This window comes from Chiloscyllium punctatum, chromosome 28 (assembly GCF_047496795.1).
Source record: "Chiloscyllium punctatum isolate Juve2018m chromosome 28, sChiPun1.3, whole genome shotgun sequence".
Classification (NCBI taxonomy): domain Eukaryota; kingdom Metazoa; phylum Chordata; class Chondrichthyes; order Orectolobiformes; family Hemiscylliidae; genus Chiloscyllium; species Chiloscyllium punctatum.
The window spans coordinates 19877084-19901026 of NC_092766.1; the positions used below are offsets into that span (position 1 = coordinate 19877084).

The following is a 23943-nucleotide window of genomic DNA, read 5'->3' on the forward strand; positions in this document are numbered from 1 at the left end:
CCTGAAACTTCCGTCTCTTCTCCAGTACCAAACCACAAATGGCAACCAACACAAATGGCAACCAACTCAAATTCTGCCCAGCTAAATCTGAATTCTTCTCCTTCTGAGCCACAATAAATCTCCTTGCCAAACAACAAATAAATTTTACAGTAGACACTGCAAACTTCCAACCTGGAACAAACCCGCCCTATCCCCAGTGACGCCTGCATATTCCATCTCAGACCCTCCTGATTCTTTGGTCACTCCACCTTGCCTTATTAGTCAGATATCTCTTGCTCGCCACAGATGGCAGTCGTAGTACACGGCTCAGGGCATCCCTCACTGTAAGGTCAGGAAGGATCAGAGGTTTAAGGTCAGGCTTTGTCCAATTCAGTATGAAGTCCTGCACAAAAAGACATGCAGAGTGAAGAAAACACCGACATTTGATGTGACATATGCTTTATCAGTATGAGACAGAGGGCTGTGGAGTGGAGCAATAGAAACAATACAGTACAGGAACAGGTCCTTCTGCCCACCAAGACAGTGCCAATACACGATACTTTTTAAACTAAAACCCTTTCGCCACAGCATAATCCATATCATATTCCTCTAAATGAAGAGGCACAGAATATCTATCAAGATGCCTCTTAAACATTGTTATTCTGTTTTTGCCACCTTTTGCGTTGCATTCCAGACATTTACCACTCTCTACACAAAACGTGCCTCTCAACTCCTTTATGCTTCTTCCCCCCCCCCCCCCCACTTTTTACCTTAAACTTTTGCCCCATTTGTGCCCTGCAAAATAGACTCCTACTATCCATTCCCCTCAATTTTGTAAACCTCTATCAGGCGCCCTCAGTCTCTGACGTTCAAGTGAAAACAAACAGAGTTTGTCCAATTTCTCCTGAAAATGTGTTGCTGGAAAAGTGCAGCAGGTCAGGCAGCATCCAAGGAGCAGGAGAATCGACGTTTCGGGCATGAGCCCTTCTTCAGGAGCCCTACCCAATTTCTCCTCTGAGCTAATAACTTCCAAAGCAGGCTGATTCCTGTTAAACCTTTCCTATATGAAGCCTTCACATCCCTCTGGGATTGTGGATGGCTGAACTGTGCAGATGACTTGCCAATTTTTATACTTTATGTCCCAACTGATAATGGCAAGAATGCCACTTACCTCTTCACTACGTCATCCACTTGTATTGCCTGCCACCTTCAGGAAACTACAGACCTGTATGTCTACGTCCCTCTGTATGTTAATGCTTCAAAGGGGTCTGACATGCACTGTATATTCCTCTGCTGCATTTGACCTTCTGAAATGCATCACCTCTCATTTGTCCAGATTAAATCTTCCCAAATGTCAAGTAATGCTGCAGGTATACCTTGCAAATTGCTCAGTATCGCAATTCTAAGGGCAAGATATGGAAATTCCAGGTTGTGATGGTAGAATGATCTCTTCCTTCAAATCTTGGATGAAAATATAGAACATAGAACATAGAACATTACAGCGCAGTACAGGCCCTTCGGCCCTCGATGTTGCGCCGATCAAAGCACCCCTAACCTACACTAAGCCTCTATCCTGCATATACCTATCCAATGCCCGCTTAAATACCCATAAAGAGGGAGAGTCCACTACTGCTACTGGCAGGGCATTCCATGAACTTACGACTCGCTGAGTGAAGAACCTACCCCTAACATCTGTCCTATATCTACCCCCCCTTAATTTAAAGCTATGCCCCCTTGTAATAGCTGACTCCATACGTGGAAAAAGGTTCTCACTGTCAACCCTATCTAACCCCCTAATCATCTTGTACACCTCTATCAAGTTACCCCTAAACCTTCTTTTCTCCAATGAAAACAACCCCAAGTGCCTCAGCCTTTCCTCATAGGATCTTCCTACCATACCAGGCAACATCCTGGTAAACTTCCTCTGCACCCGTTCCAGTGCCTCCACATCCTTCCTATAGTATGGAGACCAAAACTGCACACAATATTCCAGATGCGGCCGCACCAGAGTCTTATACAACTGCAGCATGACCTCAGGACTCCGGAACTCAATTCCTCTACCAATGGCACATCCATCAGCAAAGCTACACTCTCGACAGGAATAGATTTTTAAAATGAATGTCTGCGAGAAGCACTTTCAGCTGCAGCTCCTCTCAGACCACATAGATCGGTTGGAGCAGCAGTTGGAAGCACCGAGGAGCATACAGGAAGCAGACAGTGTGATAGATAATAGCTTCAGGGAGGTAGTGACAGCACAGGTTTAGCCAGTAAATGGGCGATCGATTGGAGATGCAGACAGGTATGGTTGTTCTGCAGGAGGGAGGGAGGGGGTTGAGGAGGAGGACGAGGAGGAGGACAAGGAGAACAGTGCCTTAAGGGAAAATAGCAGCAGCAGCAGCCAGGTCTTTGGCACCACGACTGCAACTCTGCCTTACAGCAGAGCCAAACGACTGATGAATGAAGCTGCGTTTATTTCAATAGAAAGGTTCCAGCAGATTGAATTCAGGGCATGGATGGAACGGGGGGGATTATAATTATTACATGGCTGAGAAAGGGATAGGACTGAATGCTCCATGTTCCAGGGGTACAGATGTGATAGGAAGGATAGAATTGGAGGCAGTCGACCTGAGGGAATGGCAATTTTGGTTAGGGAAAACATCATGGCAGTACGTAAGAGGATATGTCTGAGGGATTCTTAAATGAAGCTGTATGGGTGGAATTGAGAAATCAGGAGGAGGTGCTCACTATATACAATAGTGTCCCACGAATAGGCAGCAGCAAACGGAGCAGTAAATACATAGGAAAATTGCTGACAGCTAAAAGTATAATAGGGTTGTAATAGTAGGGGATTTTAACTCTCCAAACATAGACTGGGACTGCCATAGTGTTAAGGGAATGGTTATGGACAAGGATAGGCCTGGCCCACAAGCCAAAGTTCTAAATTGGGGCAAGGCCAGTTTTGATGACCTCAGAAAGGAACTTTCAAAGGTTGACTGGGTGAGGCTGTTCACAGGTAAAGGGACATCTGGCAAGTGGGAGGATTTCAAAAGTAAGATAACATGAGTTCAGGGAGAGCGTAGAGTCATATAGCATGGAAACTGACCCTTCGGTCCAACCAGTCCATGGTGACCATAATCCCAAACTAAACTAGTCCCATCTGACTGCCCCGGCCCATATCCCTCCAAATCTTTCCGATTCATGTACATATCCAAATGTCTTTTAAATGATGTGATTGTATTTCCTCAGGAAGTTCATTTCACATGCACAACACCTGCTATATAAAAATTTTGCCTCATGCTTTTTTTAAGAAATCTCTCCTCTGACCTTCAAAATGTGCCTTGATCTGGGTAAAATTCAACAACCGTTAACACTCACTAGATATTTCCATTAGGTCACCTCTCAACACTCTAGTGGAATGAAGTCTGTCCAGCCTTTCCTTGTAACTCAAACCTTCCATACCCAGCACCATCCTGGTAAATCTCTTCTGAATCCTCCCCAGCTTAATAATATCCTTCATGTAAGTGGACAACCAGAACTGAACAGTATTTCAGAACAGGTCTCAATAATGTCCTGTGCAATCTTAACATGACTTCCCAACTCTTACACTCAAAAGAACTGAGCAATGGAGGTAGGTCTGCCAAACTGTTCTTGTTAGTGTGAAGGGCCAGGTTTGCAGGAATAGAGAATGACTGGAGAAATAGAGGCTCTGCTCAAGAAAAATAAGGAACCGTATGTCAGATATACACAGCTGGAATTAAATGAACCCCTTGAGCATATGAGGTGGAAAAGTACTCCTAAGTGGAAAATTGGGAAGTCAAAAAGGGGACATGAGAGAGCCCTGACAGATAAGGTTAAGGGAAATCCAAGGAGATTCTGCAAGCATATATTAAGGGTGAAAGAACAACAAGAGTGAATAGGACCCCTTAAAGATCAACAAAGCCATTTATTTGGGGAACCAAAATTTCGCATCAAAATCTACTGTGGAGAAAGACATAGAAGCTAGGGAACTCTGAGAAATAAACAGCGATGTCTCAACAAGTCCACATTACAGAAAAGGAGGTGATGGAGCTCATAAAATGCGTAAATAAATCTCTCAAACTTGATCAAGTGTAGTCCAGGACATCATGGGAAGCGAGAGAAGAAATTGCAAGACTCCTAAGAGAGATATTTGAATCATTGGTAGTCACAAGTAAGGTGCTGGAAGATGGAGGGTGGCTAATGTTGTGCCTTTATGCAAGAAAGGCTGTAATGAAGAGTCAAGGAACTACAGACCAATGAGTCCGATGTCAGTGGTAGGTAAGTTGTTGTAGAAGATACTGAGAGAAATCCACGTGCGTTTCGAAAGACAGGGACTGATTAGGGATAGTCAGCATGGCTGTGCACGTCGGAAATCATGTTCGTGAGAGGCGATCAAGTATTTTTCTGAAGAGATGACCGCGAAGATGGATGGAGGCAGAGCGGTAGATGTTGTCCACGTGAACTTTATCAAGCCTTTGATAAGATCCCGCATGGTAGACTGGTTAGTAGACAGCGCTAGCCAATTGGATACAAAAAAAGCTTGACAAGAGGAGACAGAAGGTGGTGACGGTTGTTCAGATTGGAGGCCTGTGACCAATGGTGTGCCACAAGGATCGCTGCTGGGTCTGTAGTTGCTCATCATTTATATAAAACGATTTGAATTAAGAGGAATGATTAATAAGTTTACAGATGACACCAAAATTGGTGGCATATCGGACGGTGAGGAAGGTTATCTTAAATATCTTGATCAATTGGACCAAGGAAAGATAAATTGAGTTTAATTTGGATAAATGCAAGATCATGCAGTTCTACTTGGGAAGTTTCAAACTAGTGACAGGGGGCTGGGAATCAGAGCAGCAGGTCAGCAAGTGCAGAGATTGAGGAGAAGGTAGATGCCAAGATCAGTAAATCAAAATGAAAGGATAGGCAGAGACAGGTAAATGAACACCATGGTACTCATGGGCTGAAGTGTGTTTATTTCCATGCAAGAAGTATTATCTGTAAGGCAGATGAGCTTAGAGCCTGGGTCAGTACATGGGACTATGATGGTGTGGCCATGACGCAGAATTAGTTGAGGAAGGGACAAAACTGGTTGCTGAACGTTCCAGGGTTTCGTTGTTTTAGACGAGACAGGGAGAAAGGTAAGAGGTGGAGGAGTTGCATTACTAATCGGGGAGAATGTTACATCTGCACACAGAGAACATGCTGGAAGGCTCATCCACTGAGGCAGTATGGGTACAGCTCAAAAATAAGGCAGGTGCAAACATTCTGATAGGCTTATACTATAAGCCCCCCAACAGCCACCAAGAGATTGAGGAGCAAATGTGTAGTCAGGTAAGATGCAATAAATGGAGTTGTCATAGTGGATGACTTCAACTTCCCCAAGATTGACTGGGAATCCCTTAGAGCAAGAGGGAGGGGCGGCACGGTGGCTCAGTGGTTAGCACTGCTGCCTCAGTGCCAGGGACCTAGGTTCGATTCCAGCCTTGGGTGACTGTGTGTGTGGAGTTTGCGCATTCTCCCCCTGTCTGCGTGGGTTTCCTCTGGTGCTCCGGTTTCCCCTCTCAGTCCAAAGATGTGCAGGTCTGGTGAACTGGCCGTGCAAAATTGCCCATAAAGTTAGGTGCATTAGTCAGAGGGAATGGGTCTGGGTGGGCTACTCTTTGGAGGGTCGATGTGGGCTTGATGGGCCGAAGGGCCTGTTTCCACACTAAGGAATCTAATCTAATCATGGATATCTAAGAGGGTTTCTTTAATTAGTATTGGATAGTCCAGCTTGAGAAGGCGTTATATTGGGCATTGTGTTGGCTCATGAGTCTGGTCAAGTGACTGACCTTTCAATGGGAGAGCATTTTGGAAACAGTGACCACAACTCCAGTTTCAAGATGGCTATGAAAAAGGATAAATCAGGATCTTGTGGGAAGGTTCTCAATCGGGGGAGGGCAAATTAAATCAGCATTAGGCAGGAGCTAGGAAGTGTGAATTGGGAGGAGGATTCCTGAAGAAGGGCTTATGCCTGAAACTTCGATTCTCCTGTTCTTTGGATGCTGCCTGACCTGCTGTGCTTTTCCAGCAACACATTTTCAGCAGGAGATGTTATCAGGCAATTCCATCTTTGACATGTGGAAACTGATTAAAGACCTGCTGGTAGAGTTCAAGTCTGGAATGTTCCACTGAGAAGGAAGGACAAGGATGTCAAGGTAAGGGACTCTTGGAAATGAGAGAGGTTGTGAATTAAGTCAAAAAGAAAGAAGCAGCACATGTAAGGTTTAGGAAACTAAAATCGGACAGGGCCTGTGAGGGACATTAGGCAAGCAGGGAACTAGGAGAGAAGGAAGGTGCCCAGAAATGCTCTTGACAAATAAAGAGAATTGCAAGTCGACAAGCAGGAGGCTGGAAGAACACAGCAAACCAGGCAACATTTGGAAGTGCAGAAGTCAACATTTTGGGTGTAACCCTTCAGGATTGGGAGTGGGTGTAGGTGGAGCTGCAGATAAAGGGGGCAGCAGGGACAGGATGGTGAAGTGGGGATAAGTGATGACAAGTAGAGGGTACAACCTGGTTGGTCAGTGGGAGGAATGAATCCGGTTGGTGTCAGGGTGGAATGTGGAAGGGAGAGGGAGGGGGTGGAAAGGGAGTAGAGGGATAGGAAGGGAGGTTATTTGAAATTTAAGAACTCAAGATTGCGTCCTCTGGTCTGTAGGCTGCCCAAGCAGACGATGAGGTGTTAGTCCTCCAATTTGCAGTGTGGTTCGTTGTGGCAATGGAGGCGGCCAAGGATAGTCATGATGGGAAGGGAGATTAAAATGGGAGGTGGCAGGGATGTTTGGTCAGCCCCTGCAGGCCTGACTGTGTTGTTCAGGAGGTGGGGGTAGGGGAGGGATGCATGCACTTAAGCTGAGAGGGAGACATGAGGGACAAGTTTTATTTTACATAGTGGTAGGAGGCTGTCAGGGATGATGGTGGATGATGGTGCAGGTACAATAGGGGCAAAGGAGCGATTAGGGACTTTAAGCTAAGCACAAAAATATGCATGGAATGGAGGGACATGGACCGAGGGCAGGCAGAAGGGTTTAGTTTGATTTGGCATAATGTTCGGCACAACATCATGGGCCAAAGAGTTCTTTTCTGCGCTGTGCTGTTCCATGTCCATGTCACACTTTGGAAAGACAAACCAGGCCAGAACATACAGTGAATGGTGGTACCCCAGGGAGTGCTGTTGAATAGAGAGACCTAGGGTGCAGGTCCCTTGAAAGTGGCGACACAGATAAACAGGGTGGTGAAGCTGGCATTTGGCACACTTTCCTTCAGTCAGAGCAGAGAGTACAGGAGTTTGGAAACCATGTTGTGACTGGACAAGACATTTCTCAGGCCAGTTCTGGAGTACTGTGTGCAATTCTGGGTTGCCTTGCTTTTAGGCAAGATGTTATTAAACTGGAAAGGGTGCAAAAAAGATTTACAAAGGCATAACCAAGACTGAAGGATTTGAGTGATAAGTATAGGCTGGATAAGCTGGGACATATTTCCCTGATGCAGGAGGCTGAGGGCCAGCTTCCTGCAGGTTTATAATATAAGGGGCATAAATAAGGTGAATAGCGAACATATTTTGGTGGATGAGTCCAAAACTGGAAGGCATAGGTTTAAGTGAGAGGGGAACGATTTAAAAGGGACCTGAGGGGCTAACTTTTCACACAGAGGTAAGGTACACTTATGCAATGAGCTGCCAGATGAAGTGGTAGAGGTGGGTGCAATTCCAACATTTGTGATGTTATGTGCCTCTAAGGGGAATCTGTCTGTCCTGGTTCTCTTCAAGAGAGATGCTGTAAACCTGGTGGTGGGGTGCCTGCTCCGTGGAAAGCAAAGTAAAGATTTGGGGTTTTTTTTAAACTTAAAACAAAATGGGCAAACGAAGCATGGGTGGGTGGAGTCAGGCTCACACAGAGCCAGTCTTGCTTTCAGTTGTTGAAGTTGGGGCTTTTGGTGATGCAGCTGTTAGATACAGCTTGCTTTCTGCTGGTGCATAAAGCCTGGGTTCCCTCTCCGCTGCTAAATTCATTCTTTCAGTTTTTCCTTTCTTCTGGTCTTGAGGGGATAGTAAATGAGGATAAATCTCTTTGCACGTTCAAATGGTTTGCCATCACTAAATCCCTGCTAACCAGAAGCTGACTAGACCTAGACAGAACAATACTGTGGTTACAAGCATTGTTTGGGATCCTGCAGAGGGGCTAGCTTACCACTTTGAGGATTTGAGAAATCGGGGATAATCTGGATCCACTCTCCCCAGTCCCCATACCATGCACCCCTGGACATACACAGCCCAGCTGTCAATTGTGAATGAACAATGAAAATCAGTGTGTCTTGCAGCCTCTTCTGTTGGCTGGATCTTAACCTTGGACATTGATGAAAGCTCACCCTTGCCTCCCATACATAAATCCCCTTTTCCTCACCTCCTGGGGCATTTTTCCTGGGACCCAGTCAAGCTTGAGATCTACAGGATGAGCTGCTCGTTGGTTCAGCTCTGACTTCGCTGCTGTGCCCCGATCATCAACCAGCACAATCTGTAAAACAACATAGTCTGTTCAATCCTGGTCCTGACCACTGTTAAGAGGATTGTACATAACTTCCATTATGGTTTTTTTGCCTTTGTGGTTCCTCAACTCCACCCACACAGACCCTATGTCCTTCAGTGCCATAGATTTAATTTTATTCTTAACTAACAAGGCAACTCTTCCCCCTCTGCCCAACTCTCTGTCTTTTTGATAAGTTATAAATCCTTAAATGTTTAACTGCCATTCCTAAACCCCCTGCAACCATGTCTCTGTGATATCTATCACATCATCATTCACGATGACTTGTGCCATTGATTTATCTACTTTGTTACAAATACTACGAGCATTCAGATGAACTGCCTTAATGCTAGCTTATTATTAGAGATATCAGAAATCATAAAATGTTCTAAGTTATCCTTCCTTTTTGCTGCATTCCTAGTCTGCCTCAAGCTTAAACCCAGCACATATACTATTCTGGTGCTGATCTTTCCATTAACTCCATACTTCCGGTCGCTTTCGCTGCCCTTCCACCGACTCAGAAGTTTAAAGTCTGATTGACCATCCAATTTATCCTTTTCTTCAGAATGCTGGATCCAGATCGGTTCAGGTGGAGATCGTCCCAACAGTACAGATTCCATTCCCCCCCCCCCCCCCCCAAACCTGGTTCCAAACTGATGCCAATGCCCTATGAAATAGTATCCCTCTTTTCCACACCAATCCCTTAGCCATGTGTTTACTTCCCTAACTTTCTTATCCCTATGCCAATTGGCACGTGGCTCGGGCAGTAATCTGAGGAGCTGTATTTCAATTTCCTTCCTAGTGCTTGATAATCTCCAAACAGGTCCTCCACCTTATCTTTGTCTCCGTTAGTCCCATCGTGGACGACAACAACTGGATCTGCTCCCTCCCACTCCAAAATCCTTTCAAGCCGGTCGGAGGTGTCCTGCACATTGGCACCGGGCAGGCAACACGCTGTGAGGGACTCCCAATCCGGCTTGCGTAGGATATCATCTGTTTTCCCCCTAATTTTTGCATCCACTATAACAACTACTTGTCTTTTTGCTCCCCCCTCTTGAATGGCCTTCTGCACCATGGTGCCATGGTCAGCTGGCTCATCCTGTCCACAGCCCAATTCCTCATCCATACAGTGAGCAAAAATCTCGTATTAGATTAGATTAGATATACCAACGGCCCAACAAGTCCACACCGCACCGCCGAAGCGCAACCCACCCATACCCCTACATTTACCCCTTCCTAACACTACGGGCAATTTAGCATGGCCAATTCACCTGACCTGCACATCTTTGGACTGTGGGAGGAAACCGGAGCACCCGGAGGAAACCCACGCAGACACTGGGAGAATGTGCAAACTCCACACAGTCAGTCGCCTGAGGCGGGAATTGAACCCAGGTCCCTGGCGCTGTGAGGCAGCAGCGCTAACCACTGTGCCACCGTGCTGCCCACCTCCGACCGGCTTGAAAGGATTTTGGAGTGGGAGGGAGCAGATCCAGTTGTTGTAGTCCACGTTGGGACTAACGGAGACAAAGATAAGGTGGAGGACCTGTTTGGAGATTATCAAGCACTAGGAAGGAAATTGAAATACAGGTCCTCAGATTACTGCCCGAGCCACATATCTGTTGGACAAGGTCAAGGGCTGAGGCTCCTGCACTCCTGAACTCAGAATCCCTGACCTGCCTCACTTAGTCACACCCGGTTGTCCTTGAATACTTACTGAATTTGAATTTGTTAATCTACTGGGTGTGACTGCCTCCTAAAACAAAGTATCCAGGTAACTCCCCGTCCCAGATGTGCTGCAGAGTTTGAAGCTCAGATTCCACATCAGTAATTCTGATCCGGAAGATGTGGTCACTGCCTTTCACAATGGGATCAGTCAGCTCCCACATCATACAACTACAACGCATCATCTGTCCAGCCATGACTACTTACTTAACTTGTGCAATTTATGTACTAAATAATTTCTAGTACGTGTATACTCTGGTCTTATTCAATTAACCAATTAAACCTTTAATTAATCACAAATATAAATCGAAAAGCCTTGCTTTAACAACAGAGTTATTTTTGGTTAGAGCTCCCGCTCTTCCTGCTGCTGGAACAGCAAATTTGTTGGGGAATGTGGTGTCCCTGGCTTTCCGGAAGCCATTTGATAGTATGTTTGCAGATGACGCCAAAATAGGTCGTACAGTGGGTAGTAAAGAAGTGATCTTAATCACCTGGGTTAGTGAGCCAAGGAGTGGCAGAATGAGTTTAATTTAAATATGAGGTGTTGCATTTTGGTAAGACAAACTTGAGCAGGACTCAGACTGTTAATAGTAAGACCCCAGAGAGTGTTGCCAAACAAAGAGGAAAGAACCACTTCGAGGTGCAGGTAAATAATTCCTTGAAAGTGGAGTTGCAGGTAGACAGGATGAAGGTGATGTATGTCACGTTTGCTTTATTGGTCTGAACATGGAGGAAAGCAGTTGAGATGTTATGTTGTAGCTGTACAGGACATTGGTGAGGTCAATTTTCGAATACTGTGTTCAATTCTAGTTGTCCTTCTATGAGATCGATGTGGTTAAACTTGAAAAGGGTTTGGGTTGTGAGGAGAGGCTGAATAGGCCGGGGCTTTCTTCCCTGGAGCATTTGGAGGGTGGGGGATTATAAAATCATGAGGGGCATGGATATGGTGAGGAGCCCCAGTCTTTTTCCTAGAGTGGTGGAATTCCAAAACTAGAGGTTATTGGTTTAAGGTTATGGGGGTAAGATTTTCATAAGACCATAGGACATAGGAGTAGAAGTAAGGCTATTCGGCCCATCGAGTCCACTCTGCTATTCAATCATGGCTGATGGGCACTTGAACTCCACTTATCCGCATTCTCCCCGTAACCCTTAATTCCCCGAGACAACAAGAATCTGCCTTGAAGACATTTAGCGTCCCGGCCTCCACTGCTCTCTGCGGCAATGAATTCCACAGGCCCACTACTCTCTGGCTGAAGAAATGTCTCCGCATTTCTGTTCTGAATTTACCCCCTCTAATTCTAAGGCTGTGTCCACGGGTCCTAGTCTCCTCACCTAACGGAAACAATTTCCTAGCATCCACCCTTTCCAAGCCATGTATTATCTTGTACGTCTCTATTAAGTCTCCCCTTAATCTTCTAAACTCCAATGAATACAATCCCAGGATCCTCAGGCATTCCTCATATGTTAGACCAACCATTCCAGGGATCATCCGTGTGAATCTCCGCTGGACACACTCCAGTGCCAGTATGTCCTTCCTGAGGTGTGGGGACCAAAACTGGACATAGTACTCCAAATGGGGCCTAACCAGAGCTTTATAAAGTCTCAGTAGCTTTTATATTCCAACCCTCTTGAGGTTTTTCCTCCCACAGTCCAAAGATGTGCAGGTCAGGTGGATTGGCCATGCTAAATTGCCCGTAGTGTTAGGTAAGGGGTAGATGTAGGGGTATGGGTGGGTTGCGCTTCGGCGGGGCGGTGTGGACTTGTTGGACCGAAGGGCCTGTTTCCACACTGTAAGTAATCTAATCTAATCTAATCTAAAGTGACAACATTGCATTCGCTTTCTTAATCACAGACTCAACCTGCATGTTGACCTTGAGAGAATCCTCGACTAGCACTCCCAGATCCCTTTGTACTTTGGCTTTACGAATTTTCTCACCGTTTAGAAAGTAGTCTGTGCTTTTATTCTTTTTGCCAAAGTGCAAACCTTGCATTTGTTCACGTTGAATTCCATCAACCATTTCCAGGACCACTCTCCCAAACTGCCTAGATCCTTCTGCAGCCTCCCCACTTCCTCAGTACTACCAACCTGTCCACCTAACTTCGTATCATCTGCAAACTTTGCTAGAATTTCCCCAGTCCCTTCATCCAGATCATTAATATATAATGCGAACAGCTGTGGCTCCAACACTGAACCCTGTGGGACACCGCTCGTCACCGGCTGCCATTCTGACAAAGAACCTTTTATCCCAACTCTCTGCCTTCTGTCAGGCAGCCAATCCTCAATCCATCCCAGTAGCTCACCTCGAACACCATGGGCCCTGACCTTGCTCAGCAGCCTCCCGTGTGGCACCTTATCAAAGGCCTTTTGGAAGTCTAGATAGACCACATCCACTGGGTTTCCCTGGTTTAACCTACTTGTCAGCTCTTCAAAGAATTCCAACAGGTTTGTCAGGCATGACCTCCCCTTACTAAATCCATGTTGACTTGTTCTAATCAGACTCTGCTCTTCCAATAATTTAGAAACCTCATCCTTAATGATGGATTCTAGAATTTTACCAACAACCGAGGTTAGGCTAATTGGCCTATAATTTTCCATCTTTTGTCTTGATCCTTTCTTGAACAATGGGGTTACGACCGCGATCTTCCAATCATCCGGGACTTTCCGTGACTCCAGTGACTCTTGAAAGATCTCAACCAATGCCTCCGCTATTTCCTCAGTCACCTCTCTCAGAACTCTAGGATGTATCCCATCGGGGCCAGGAGATTTATCAATTTTAAGACTTTTTAGCTTTTCTAGCACTATCTCTTTTGTAATGACAACCATACTCAACTCAGCCTCCTGACTCCCTTTAATTGTTGGGATATTACTCCTGTCTTCCACTATGAAAACTGACGCAAAGTACTTGTTAAGTTCTCCTGCTATTTCCTTATCTCCCATCACTAGGCTTTCAGCATCAGTTTGAAGTGGCCCAATGTCTACTTTTGTCTGTCGTTTGTTTCTTATGTATTGAAAGAAACTTTTCCTATCACTTCTAATATTACTGGCTAGCCTACCTTCATATTTGATCCTCTCCTTTCTTATTACTCTGTTTGTTATCCTCTGTTTGTTTTTGTAGCCTTCCCAATCTTCTGATTTCCCACTGCTCTTGGCCACTTTATACGATCTCTCTTTTTCTTTAATACATTTCCTGACTTCCTTTGTCAGCCATGGCTGTCTAATCCCTCCCTGGATAATCTTTCTTTTCTTGGGGATGAACCTCTGTACAGTGTCCTCAATTATACCCACAAACTCCTGCCATTTTTGCTCTACTGTCTTCCCCGCAAGCCTCTGCTTCCAATCTATTTTTGTCAGTTCCTCTCTCATGCCCTCATAATTACCTTTTGAATTACCTTCAAAATAATCTGAGTGGTAACTTGTTCACGCAGAGGGTAGTGCATGTATGGAATTAGCTGCCAGAGGGAGTGGTGGAAGCGGGTACAATTACCACACGTCAAAGGCATCTGCATGGGTGTATGACTAGGAAGGGTTTCGGGAGATATGGGCCAAATGCTGATAAATGGGTATCAGTCAGATTGGGATGAATTGAACCGAAGGGTTTGTTTCTCTGCTGTATGATTCCATGACAAGGTACCACATGACAGGTCTATGGTGCAGGCTACAACATACTTGTCTGGATAGAGGATTGGTTGGCTATCGGCAACAGCCTCGGAATCGGGTCATTTGCAGACTGACAAGACTCAGTGATATGCAACAGGGATTAGTGTTGGGGCCTCATGTTTTCACAAAGTATATTAAAGACTTGATAAAAGGACCCAATGGATTGTTGCTAAATTTGCTAATGACAGAAAGGTAGTTAGAGAAGGAAGTTTTAGGAGGATGAGAGTATGGAAAGGCATGTCAATTTTTTTTTAAATAGCTGGGCTAAATTCGGCAAATGGAGGATGTGTGGAAAAATGTAAATTTTATTTAAATGCGGAGAATGCAACATGCTATGGTACAGAGAGATCTGGGTGTGGGTGTCACAGTCCATGAACACAAAGTTAATATGTGGCTGCAGCAAATGACCAGGGATCTGTGGGTATGTGGATTAGCCATGGCAAATAGAGGGTTACAATGGGGTGAGCCTAGGTGAGATGCTGTTCATAGAGCAGAATGACCTGCTTCCACACAGTTGGGATTCTGGGTTTTCCACACAGCGCTTGAGGATCTTGCCCTCCATCTACAGTCTGTGCTGAATATGTGTGGAGTTGACACGGTCAGCAACAATCAGCTCTGGCCTTGAGAATTGTCCATTAAACCATGCTGCGCAAGAATAAGCTAAGGCTCTGATATCCACTTCAGCTCGGTATACCAATCAAGACCAGCGTATGGGCTGAGAATAATTCCTGCCTGACCCATATCCAGCACAGATGTTGATCAGGATTGCACACAGGCTATAATGGGATGATTTCATTTGGATTTGTTACCCTGCTTATTTTTTAAAAATGTTCTCTTCCAGATAACGGTGCGAGTGAATGGGGAAGAGGTTCTGTCAGAAAGAACAGCCACTGTCCGATCCTGGTGGGAGGAAACGAGTTTTCGGCTGGAGAGGCTACAGTCTAATAGGGTATGTGTGGAGGAGGAAGAAAGCAGTTTGGAGCATCGCACTGCTCCCCGGTACACACTCAGCTTCCAACCAGCTAACAGACTCAGCTTATCAACCAGTTTAGGTAAATATGAGAGCGTTGCTCTGTTGAACCACAGTTTGTGATCACCCCCCCAGTCCATCTCAGGTGCGCTCTGCCCATGCTCGGTGATATCTCTCTAGCATATGTCAGTACTCGTTGATGCATACTTTACAAACCTGCTGCTGATCTTTCGGTCGTCTTTAACATCTGACTGTTACACCTGATTTCATGTCAGCAGATTTGCCACAGCCGCAAGTAGCAGTAATCCGTGAAGAGGGAAGTAATGGTGACAGGGAGATGGTGGCATCGCTTGTCATGGCTGGATTCCAGGTGAGAGGAAATAGATCGGAAGTGAACAGTTTCCTCTGCCGGGCGGGTTTGCAACCCCTGGGCAGGCAGCTGGGGTGAGAGACTGGGGAATCCGTTGCCTGTCCAAGTGGGTTGTTGCACAGGACTCGCCCTCTTTCGGTTCTGGGTGTCACCTGGTGAGCAGTGGTGGTGGGGAGTTGCTGTGTTGAACTGCTGCTGTCTTCAGAATGCACAGTCATCCACTGTGCTTTTCGGGAGGATGTTTCAGGATTTTGACTCTGACACTGAAGAAATTCCCAATTGTATATCCCAAACCAGGACGGCAGGTGAGTTGTAGGGCAGCTTGCAGGCATGGTGGGTCGTCTTCTGTATCTGCTGCTCTTATTTTGCCCAATGGAAGTGGTCCTGAGATTGGAAGGTGCTGTGGAAGGAATCTTGATGAGATTCTGCAGTGTATCTTTTGGATGGTACATTGGGAGATGGCTTGTTTATAACGGATTTGATTTATTATTGTCGCATGTTTCGAGGAACACTGAAGAGTCTTGTTTTGCATGCAGTACAGGCAGATCATATCATACCAAGTGCGTAAGAGTAATGGAACAGAGTGAGGAATGGGATGTTACGGTTGCAGAGAGAGTGCACAAAGAGCAAGGTCAGTGTTAAATTTGAGAGGTCCACTTAGATGTTTAACAGTAGCAGGGAATAAACTGTTCTTGAATCTGTTGGTATGTGTTTTTAAACTTTCCTGACAAAAGATTAGAAGAGATTATATCCAGGCTGGGAGTGCCATTCCAAGGCAGTGATAAGTATGTTGATGGAGTTAATAGAGGGAAATTTGGCTTGGATAACAGACTGGGCTGTGTTCACAACTCTCTATAGTTTCTTACCGTCCTGGGCAGAGCAGTTACCACACCAAGCTGTGATGCACCTGCAAAAATCAGTAAAAGTCTTTATGGACATGCTGAATTTCCTTAGCCTCCGGACGAAAAAGAAGCATTTTTGTGCTTTCTTGCAGCAATGTGGGTGGAACAAGACAGATTGGTGATTGTCACTCACAGGAACCTGACTCTCTCTTCCATCTCTACGTGAGGTCCATTGATGTAGACAGGGGTGAGGCCTACCCTCGCCTTGTTCCCTGTAATCAATGGCCAGCTCTTTAGTTTTGCTGATGTCGAGGGAGGGATTGTTATCTTTTCGCCACACCACCAAGCCACTCTATCGCTTTCCTGTATTCTGTCTTGTCATTGTTTGAGATCTGCCCTACAACTGTGGTGTTATCAGCGAACTTGCAGATGGAGTTAGGATGAAATTTGGCCACAGTCATGAGTGTGCAGGGTGTATAGTACAGGGCTGTGTACACATCCTTTCTGGGCGCTGGTGTTGAGAATTATCTTGGAAGAGGTGCTGTTGCCTATTCTCGCTGATTGTGGCCTGTGGGTCAGGCAGTTCAGGATCTAGTTGTAGAGGACAGCACAGGTTGAGGTCCTGGAATTGGAAATTAGTTTGATTGGAATTCCTCGGGATGGGGCAGACTTCCTCAGAGTTGGGTCACCATGGGGCCAGGTACCGTTGGGGCTCGTTGGGCCTCTGTTCTGGTTTTCCCTGAGGTCCATTACATCGGACTTGCCGCAAACTGATCGGTTTCCTCCCGGATCCAGTGTCTGTATTGGGACTATCTGACCTGCAAACAGATTTAAGAGAACGTTGTTAGTAATTTTAACAGACTTCGAATTGAGGTTTAAAAGAGCAGAATGATTGGAAGATGTGTAAGAATAAGATCTGCTGTAGAGAGCTTGCAAAGTGTTGCTGTGCATCGACACCATCTTGAATACAAGAAACTAGTGTGAGTGACCAGGTGGGTGATATCAGAATTGCAGGGATGATGGTGTGTGTGTGTCGTGATAGATGCTTAGTAAAACCTGACTCCATTCTCCTGTAGGTTTGGGATGTGACAATGACAGACATTTGTGCAGGAATGAGTTTGGACTCTTTCCGTGGAGTGGTGTTTGTCGGAGGATTCAGTTATGCAGACGTCCTCGGCTCGGCCAAAGGTAGGAGGAATGTAGGAACTGGAATGTTTAATCACGTGGGCGTGGGACTATTTAAGGAAGAGGGCTACTTTAATCCTGGAATTTTATAGAAATAGATGTTTAATCATCCTGGAATACAAAGCAGGAATGTTTAATCACATGGAAATATGGAATAGGAGTATTTAATCACAGGAATGTAGGAACAGTTATCTTGTACCTGATTGACGATCTGATCTGCTTGTCAGTGCTGCAGTGCAAAGCTCTGATCCATTAATATCCCTCGCCTTTCCTCTTCCACAGGTTGGGCAGCAACCGTACGATTCAATCCTGCTGCACGTGCTGAGTTTTCCCGGTTCCGTTCTCGAGAGGATACCTTCAGCCTGGGAGTGTGTAACGGCTGTCAGCTGATGGCGCTGCTTGGTTGGGTGGTTTCTGACGTTGACTGCGATCCAATAGACGGTGAGCACATCTCGAACTGGAACACGGCATGGATCCCGAACCTTTTTCTTATATTTGTGTTAGCATTGATGTTCGACCTGTGACATTTCTGCCTTACATCATTTAACTTGCTTCTTCCTAAAATGTTAAATTATCTCCCTTAACTCAAACATTTCAAACACTGTCAAGGAAGGTCCTGGGTCTATCCCCACCAGAAGAGGAATTGTTCCCTGGTGTTGGAATTCTTCTTAGCCCCATACTCTAGCCATCTAACCAACTAAGTTCACCAGTCTTCTAATTTATAAATAAGTTTTAAAATTTTAAAAGATTGAGATCAAAGCTGCAAATGTATTTGCTCCCTGTCTGATGTTAAAAACATCTTGATTATAAATGGAAGACCAAAGGGTGTGGCGAAAGAGTTGCCCCTGACTTTTATACTTCTCATTTCTACCTTTCTGTAGGTAACCACGAAGATCCGTTTCGACTTTAAAGATGATATTGTTGACTTGGTAATTTTAGTGATTTTCCTGCTAGCTTTGTGTCATAGCAGTGACCCGGGCTTAAAGGAAGTCCTTTGCCCCAGGAGTTAGTTGCAGAATGCGTGACTAATATCTCTTCCAGGTGGTGAACTACGCCAGGGTGTGCTGCTGACCCACAACCGGTCCAGGCGCTTCGAGTCACGCTTTGTCACAGTGACCATTTTGGAGAGCTGCTCGATCCTGCTGCAGGGAATGGAAGGATCAACTCTCGGCATCTGGGTGGCCCATGGAGAAGGTGAGAGACTGACCGTTCTGTTACACTCCAGCCTGAGCTATAGGTGGCTGAGATGCACCGTGCGTCTGAAACATTAGCTTCCAGATTGTTGAGTGAAAGGCTGTAACATATCCTAACTTTGAATCCTTCTAAACTGCAGCCCTACTATTTATTCCCTAGTCTCCCTATCTCTTAACATTCCTGCGTTCAGCATTAGCCTCTGCATGTTCACTATTAATCCCGAATAATTCACCAGGCAGGTAGTGTGGAGTTCATAGAAGTCCTACTCTAGGGTTGTTAAGAAGGCATATACAGTGTTTTGGCCTTTATTAATAGAGGGATTGAGTTCCAGAACCAGGAGGTTATGCTGCAGCTGTACAAAGCTCTGGTATGGCCACACTTGGAGTATTGTGTACAGGTCTGGTCACCGCATTATAAGAAGGACGTGGAAGCTTTGGAAAGTGTGCAGAGAAGATTTACAAGGATGTTGCCTGGTATGGAAGGAATGTCTTACAAGGAAAGGCTGGGGGCCTTGAGGCTGTTCTCGTTAGAGAGAAGGTGGTTGAGAGGTGACTTAATAGAGACACATAAGATAATTAGAGGGTTAGATAGGGTGGACAGGGAGAGCCTTTTTCCAAGTATGGGGACAGCAAACACGAGGGGACACAACTTTAAAGTGAGGGAATATAGGTATAAGACAGATGTCAGAGGTAGTTTCTTTACTCAGAGACGAGTAAGGGTACAGAATGCTTTGCCTGCATCAGTAGTAGATTCACCAAGTTTAAGTACATTTAAGTCATCTTTGGACAGGCAAATGGGCGTACATGGAATAGTGTAGGTGGGATGGGCTTCAGATTAGTATGACGGGACGGCGCAACATCGAGGGCCGAAGGGCCTGTACTGTGCTGTAATGTTCTGTTTTCTAGGTTCTACTCACTAACTGATTGTCCACTGCAGATATCAGTGATGGTGATGGATCCTTGGAGTGCAGCAACAGTCAAGCCCATGGCACAATGGAAGGGCAGTACTGATGACCATTCTTTTGTTAGGGGGCATATTATGGAATATCTTTGGAAGGTGGCCTAGACCCGAACTTTTAAACGCAGATGTAAAATGGATATCCATGTGTGATGCCAAACCACTCAGTTTTAAGGAAAACAAGGTTTATTTCAACACTACAGTTGAAACGCTAACAAAAGAAAACGGAATTTTGGAAACTAACTATTTACAGTGGAAACTCGATTATCCAAACGTGATGGGCGGACACTGTTTCATTCGGATAAAAGTTTATTTGAAAAATCGATGAAATGCCTTTCCTCTGGGGCTCGGAGTTTTAAAGTCTGCTCCTCGTTCAGGAGACTAGCAGCAGCAGCACAGCATGCAAGATCCCACGGCCAACACTGCCGCCCCCCCCACCCCCCTGTTCTCTTTCTCCCCTCCCCCACCACCCACCATCCAACACCACCCCACAACCTGGTCCAACCCCGCTGCCCGCCCCCTAAATCCCTTCCAACCCTGCCCCTGGCTCCCAACCATACCCCACCCCCTAAAGGCCTTCCAACCCCAACTCCCCACCTGGTCCAACCCCGCTCCCCAGCACAATGCGTGTGAGCCCCCTTACCCCACCCCCCACTCTTTCTTTCCCCCCCCACTCCCCAGTCCACTCCGGTGCATCTGGATTGCACACCAACAATACTGCTGCTGCTGCCTTTGTGGGTTAAGTCTCCAAATAGCGCACAGACACAGGCCCAGCCCCCCACACAACTTTTTACAGCAAATGTTTGACACGTTCCATGTTTGCCCTGCACAGGACAATGTTGGAGAGATTATTCCTGGGAAGGCTGGGTATTAGGGTACACCCCTATGTAGAACTCCAGGGAAAGTGTGGGGAGAGAGAGCGATTTGGTCAGTCATTTGGAGACCATGCCTGTTTAATCACTGACAACATGATCACTGCTGGAAACACGTCTTTGATGTAATGTTTCTATCGAGACCTGGAGATCTCCTTCGGATAATCAGATTTTCGGATAATTGGTATTTAGATAATTGAGTTTTCTCTGTACTAGATAATTGTTTCAACCCAGCAATATCCCATAAACACACCTCTTGGCAAAACAATAAATTCAAAACCAAGTTCTTACAGGCAGGAGCGATTTCGGACGGAAGTGTCAGCCAGGGTTCATCTGCTGAAGTGTGGAAACTTTTTACACTGCACCAGCCTCCGCTACAGCTGCCATCAGCTTTTCTGCTACAACTATGCTCCCAATTAACTTGAAAGTTCTTGTGTAATGTTGTCAATATGCCTCCAGTTTCGAACTTTAACTTTTGGATCCAGTCTACCCCTTACCATCAGTATTTTAATACTAATACAATTATGATCACTCGCCGCAAAGTGCTCCCCCACTGATCTCTCTGCCCTGCCTTATTTCCCAAGACCAGGTTGAGTTTCACTTTCTCTAGTAGGTATCCATACTGAATTAGAAAACGTTCTTGTACGCACTTAACATATTCCTCGCTGTCCAAGACCTTGACACGATGGCAGTGCCGGTCTATGTTTGGAAAGTTAAAATCCCCTACCATAACCCACCGTCTTAGTCTTAAAGATAACTGAGATTGTACAATTTTGTTTCTCAATTTCCTGCTGACTGGACTATCTGTAGTACAATCCTGATAAGGTGTTCATCCTTTTTTCATTTCTCAGTCCACCGAAATAACTTACCTGAGCCCGGTGGCTCAGTGGTTAGCACTGCTGCCTCACTGCACCAGGGACCTGGGTTCCATTCCAGCTTCGGGCGACTGTGCAAACTTCACACAGACATTCTCCCCGTGTCTGTGTGGGTTTCCTCCAGGTGCTCCGGTTTCCTCCCGCAATCCAAAGGTGTGCAGGTTAGGTGAATTGGCCATACTAAATTGCCCATAGTGTTCAGGGATGTGTAGGTTAGGTACAGTAGTCATGAGTACATTAGGATGACAGGGTAGGATGCTGGGTCGGTTGCTTTTCGGAGGGTTGGTGTGGACTTGTTGGGCCGAAGGGCCTGTTTCCACACTAAGGATTCTAAGTGCAGCTGTAATGTTATCCCTTTTTTTAAAAAAACGCTGCTCCCCCTTCTATCTTGCATCCTGTTCTACCCTTGTAGCATATATACCTTGGAACATTAAGCTGCCAGTCCTGTCCAGATGTTGATTTGCAGGGAACAATTAGAAAGTTTGCAGGTGAAACAAAATTTGCAAGGGTAGACTGTGAGGAGGGCAGTGTCACAGTCATACAGCACAGAAACAGACTCTTTGTCGAAGCCAACCAGGTTTCCTAAATGGAATCAGTCTATTTTGCCTGCACTTTGCTCATATCCCTTTAAACCTTTCCTTTCCATGTCGCTGTCCAAATGTCTCTTAAATACCACTTCCTCTGCCAGCACACTACTTATACACACCACCCTCAGAGTGAAGAAGTTGCCCCTCAAGATCAGAAATTTATTAGGGCATTGATAAGTTGATAAAGTTGGCAGATGACGTCCACTGCAGAGGTTTGAGGTGATGCACTTTATGCAGCCCCTCCATGTTCTTTACACTAAGCACCGCTGTTCGAAAGACTGCGTTAGCAAAGAGGCTTGGATGTATCTGTACATAAATCATTAAAGTAGGATGGATAGGCCTAGGACTGCTGAACTCTGCCCCTGTTCTGTGTTCAGGATTACTCACTAGAACTAAGTGTTCACTACCATGTACCTGGGACTCTAACTGTGGTTGCCTAGCCTGGGCTGAATGCTGTGATTAAGTAGGGGCTGGAACTGATGACCCCAGAAAGTAGGCACTGAGCTCAACAAAGTTGGTAGAGTGCAACTCATTCTCTCTCTCTCTCTCTCTCTCTCTCGTCTCCTTTGCAGGTTACATGCAGTTTGAGTCGGACTCTATGCTGAAGCAGGTGACCGAGAGGAACCTAGCTCCAATCCGTTACTGTGATGATTCTGGTGTGCCTACAGAGAAATATCCCCAGAATCCTAATGGGTCACCACTGGGAATTGCTGCTTTGTGCTCTGCTGACGGCCGCCACTTGGCTATGATGCCTCACCCAGAACGCTGCACCTTGCTATGGCAGTGGCCCTGGATGCCTCAGGACTGGCGACAATCTCTCACCTTGTCGCCATGGTTACACATGTTTCAGAATGCTCATGAATGGTGTTTACAGCGTATCTGATCATCAATATCCCTCTGCAACACTAATCTGACCTTCCTCACAGTCAGTGTATTTGATACTCAGCACACTGAGCATTGGGCTGAAATCCTTCGAACCATCAGTCCGCAGCCCTCATTGGTCTCAGCTTGTGTGTACGTGTGCAAAGAATCTGTGTCAGGTATCTTATCAGTACCTGAATCTTTCATCTCACAATGCTCAAAACCATGTCTCTGAAAATAAAGACTGATCTCAGGTTGTACTGTCTATTCCATCTGCTTGGATTAACATTTGCAAGGTGAAGATCTCAACATTTTAAACACTTCCAAGACATGTATAGCTTGGCCAGTGCGGTAGCTCAGTGGTTAGTACTGTTGTATCACAGCTCCAGGGCTTCTGGTTTGATTCCACCCTTGGGTGAATGTCTGTGGAGTCTGCACACTCTTTTTGTGTCTGGATGGGTTTCCTTGGGTGCTCCAGTTTCCTCCCACGGCCTGAGTATGTGCAGGTTGGATGGAGTGGCCATGCTAAATTGCCATAGTGTTCAGGGCTGGGCAGGTGGGGTGAATTAGCCATGGGAAGTGTAGGGTTACAGCATGAGTTGGTCTTGGTGAGATCCTCTTTGGAGGGTGGGTGGGAACTAGATGGGCCAAATGGCCTGCTTCTGCACTTAGAGCAAAGGTTTCCACTCATTACTTTCAGTTTAATTGACATTAAAAAAAAGTGAAAGTGCCCCCCCTCCAGTCACTTGCTGCCTTGACCTGTTAATTGCCACCTTGTTCAGGAGCATACTCATGAGACGGCCCTCTGACCCTGTTTGACCTTGCCCCACAAGTCACTTCAGTTTACGCTTTGTTCAAACTCACTTTGAAGCAAACCAATTTACTCCACCTTATTCCAACAGGTTGTTGGAGGGAATCCTGAAGGGCAGATTTACGTCTGTTTGATTAGATTAGATTACTTAGTGTGGAAATGGACCCTTTGGCCCAACAAGTCCACACCGACCCACCAAAGTCCAACCCACCCAGACCCATTTCCGTACATTTACCCCTTCACCTAACACTGTGGCCAATTTAGCCTGGCTAATTCCCCTAACCTGCACATTTTTTGGATTGTGGGAGGAAGCAGGAGCAAACCCACACAGACACTGGGAGAATGTGAAAACTCTCACAGAGTCGCCTGAGGTGGGAATTGAACCCGGGTCTTTGGCGCTATGAGGCAGCAGTGCTAGCCACTGTGTCGCCAAGGCAAGGACTGATTAGTGATAGTCAACTTGGCTTTGTTCATG

General features: G+C 45.9%; 1 protein-coding gene across 3 annotated transcripts in view; it reads left to right on the forward strand.

Annotated features, from left to right (window-relative positions):
* Positions 1-22922, forward strand: part of pfas (phosphoribosylformylglycinamidine synthase) — an 81267-nt gene extending 58345 nt beyond the window's left edge. For 2 of the 3 annotated variants that reach the window (XM_072549016.1, XM_072549018.1), the window contains 6 exons: positions 14786-14996; positions 15190-15284; positions 17203-17314; positions 17594-17752; positions 18353-18505; positions 22369-22922. In XM_072549016.1, coding sequence (XP_072405117.1) covers positions 14786-14996; positions 15190-15284; positions 17203-17314; positions 17594-17752; positions 18353-18505; positions 22369-22679 — 1041 coding nt within the window. In that variant the 3' untranslated portion in view covers positions 22680-22922. The remainder of the gene's footprint in view (positions 1-14785; positions 14997-15189; positions 15285-17202; positions 17315-17593; positions 17753-18352; positions 18506-22368) is intronic. The other variant, XM_072549017.1, reaches the window with a different exon arrangement.
* The last annotated feature ends 1021 nt before the right edge of the window (positions 22923-23943 follow it).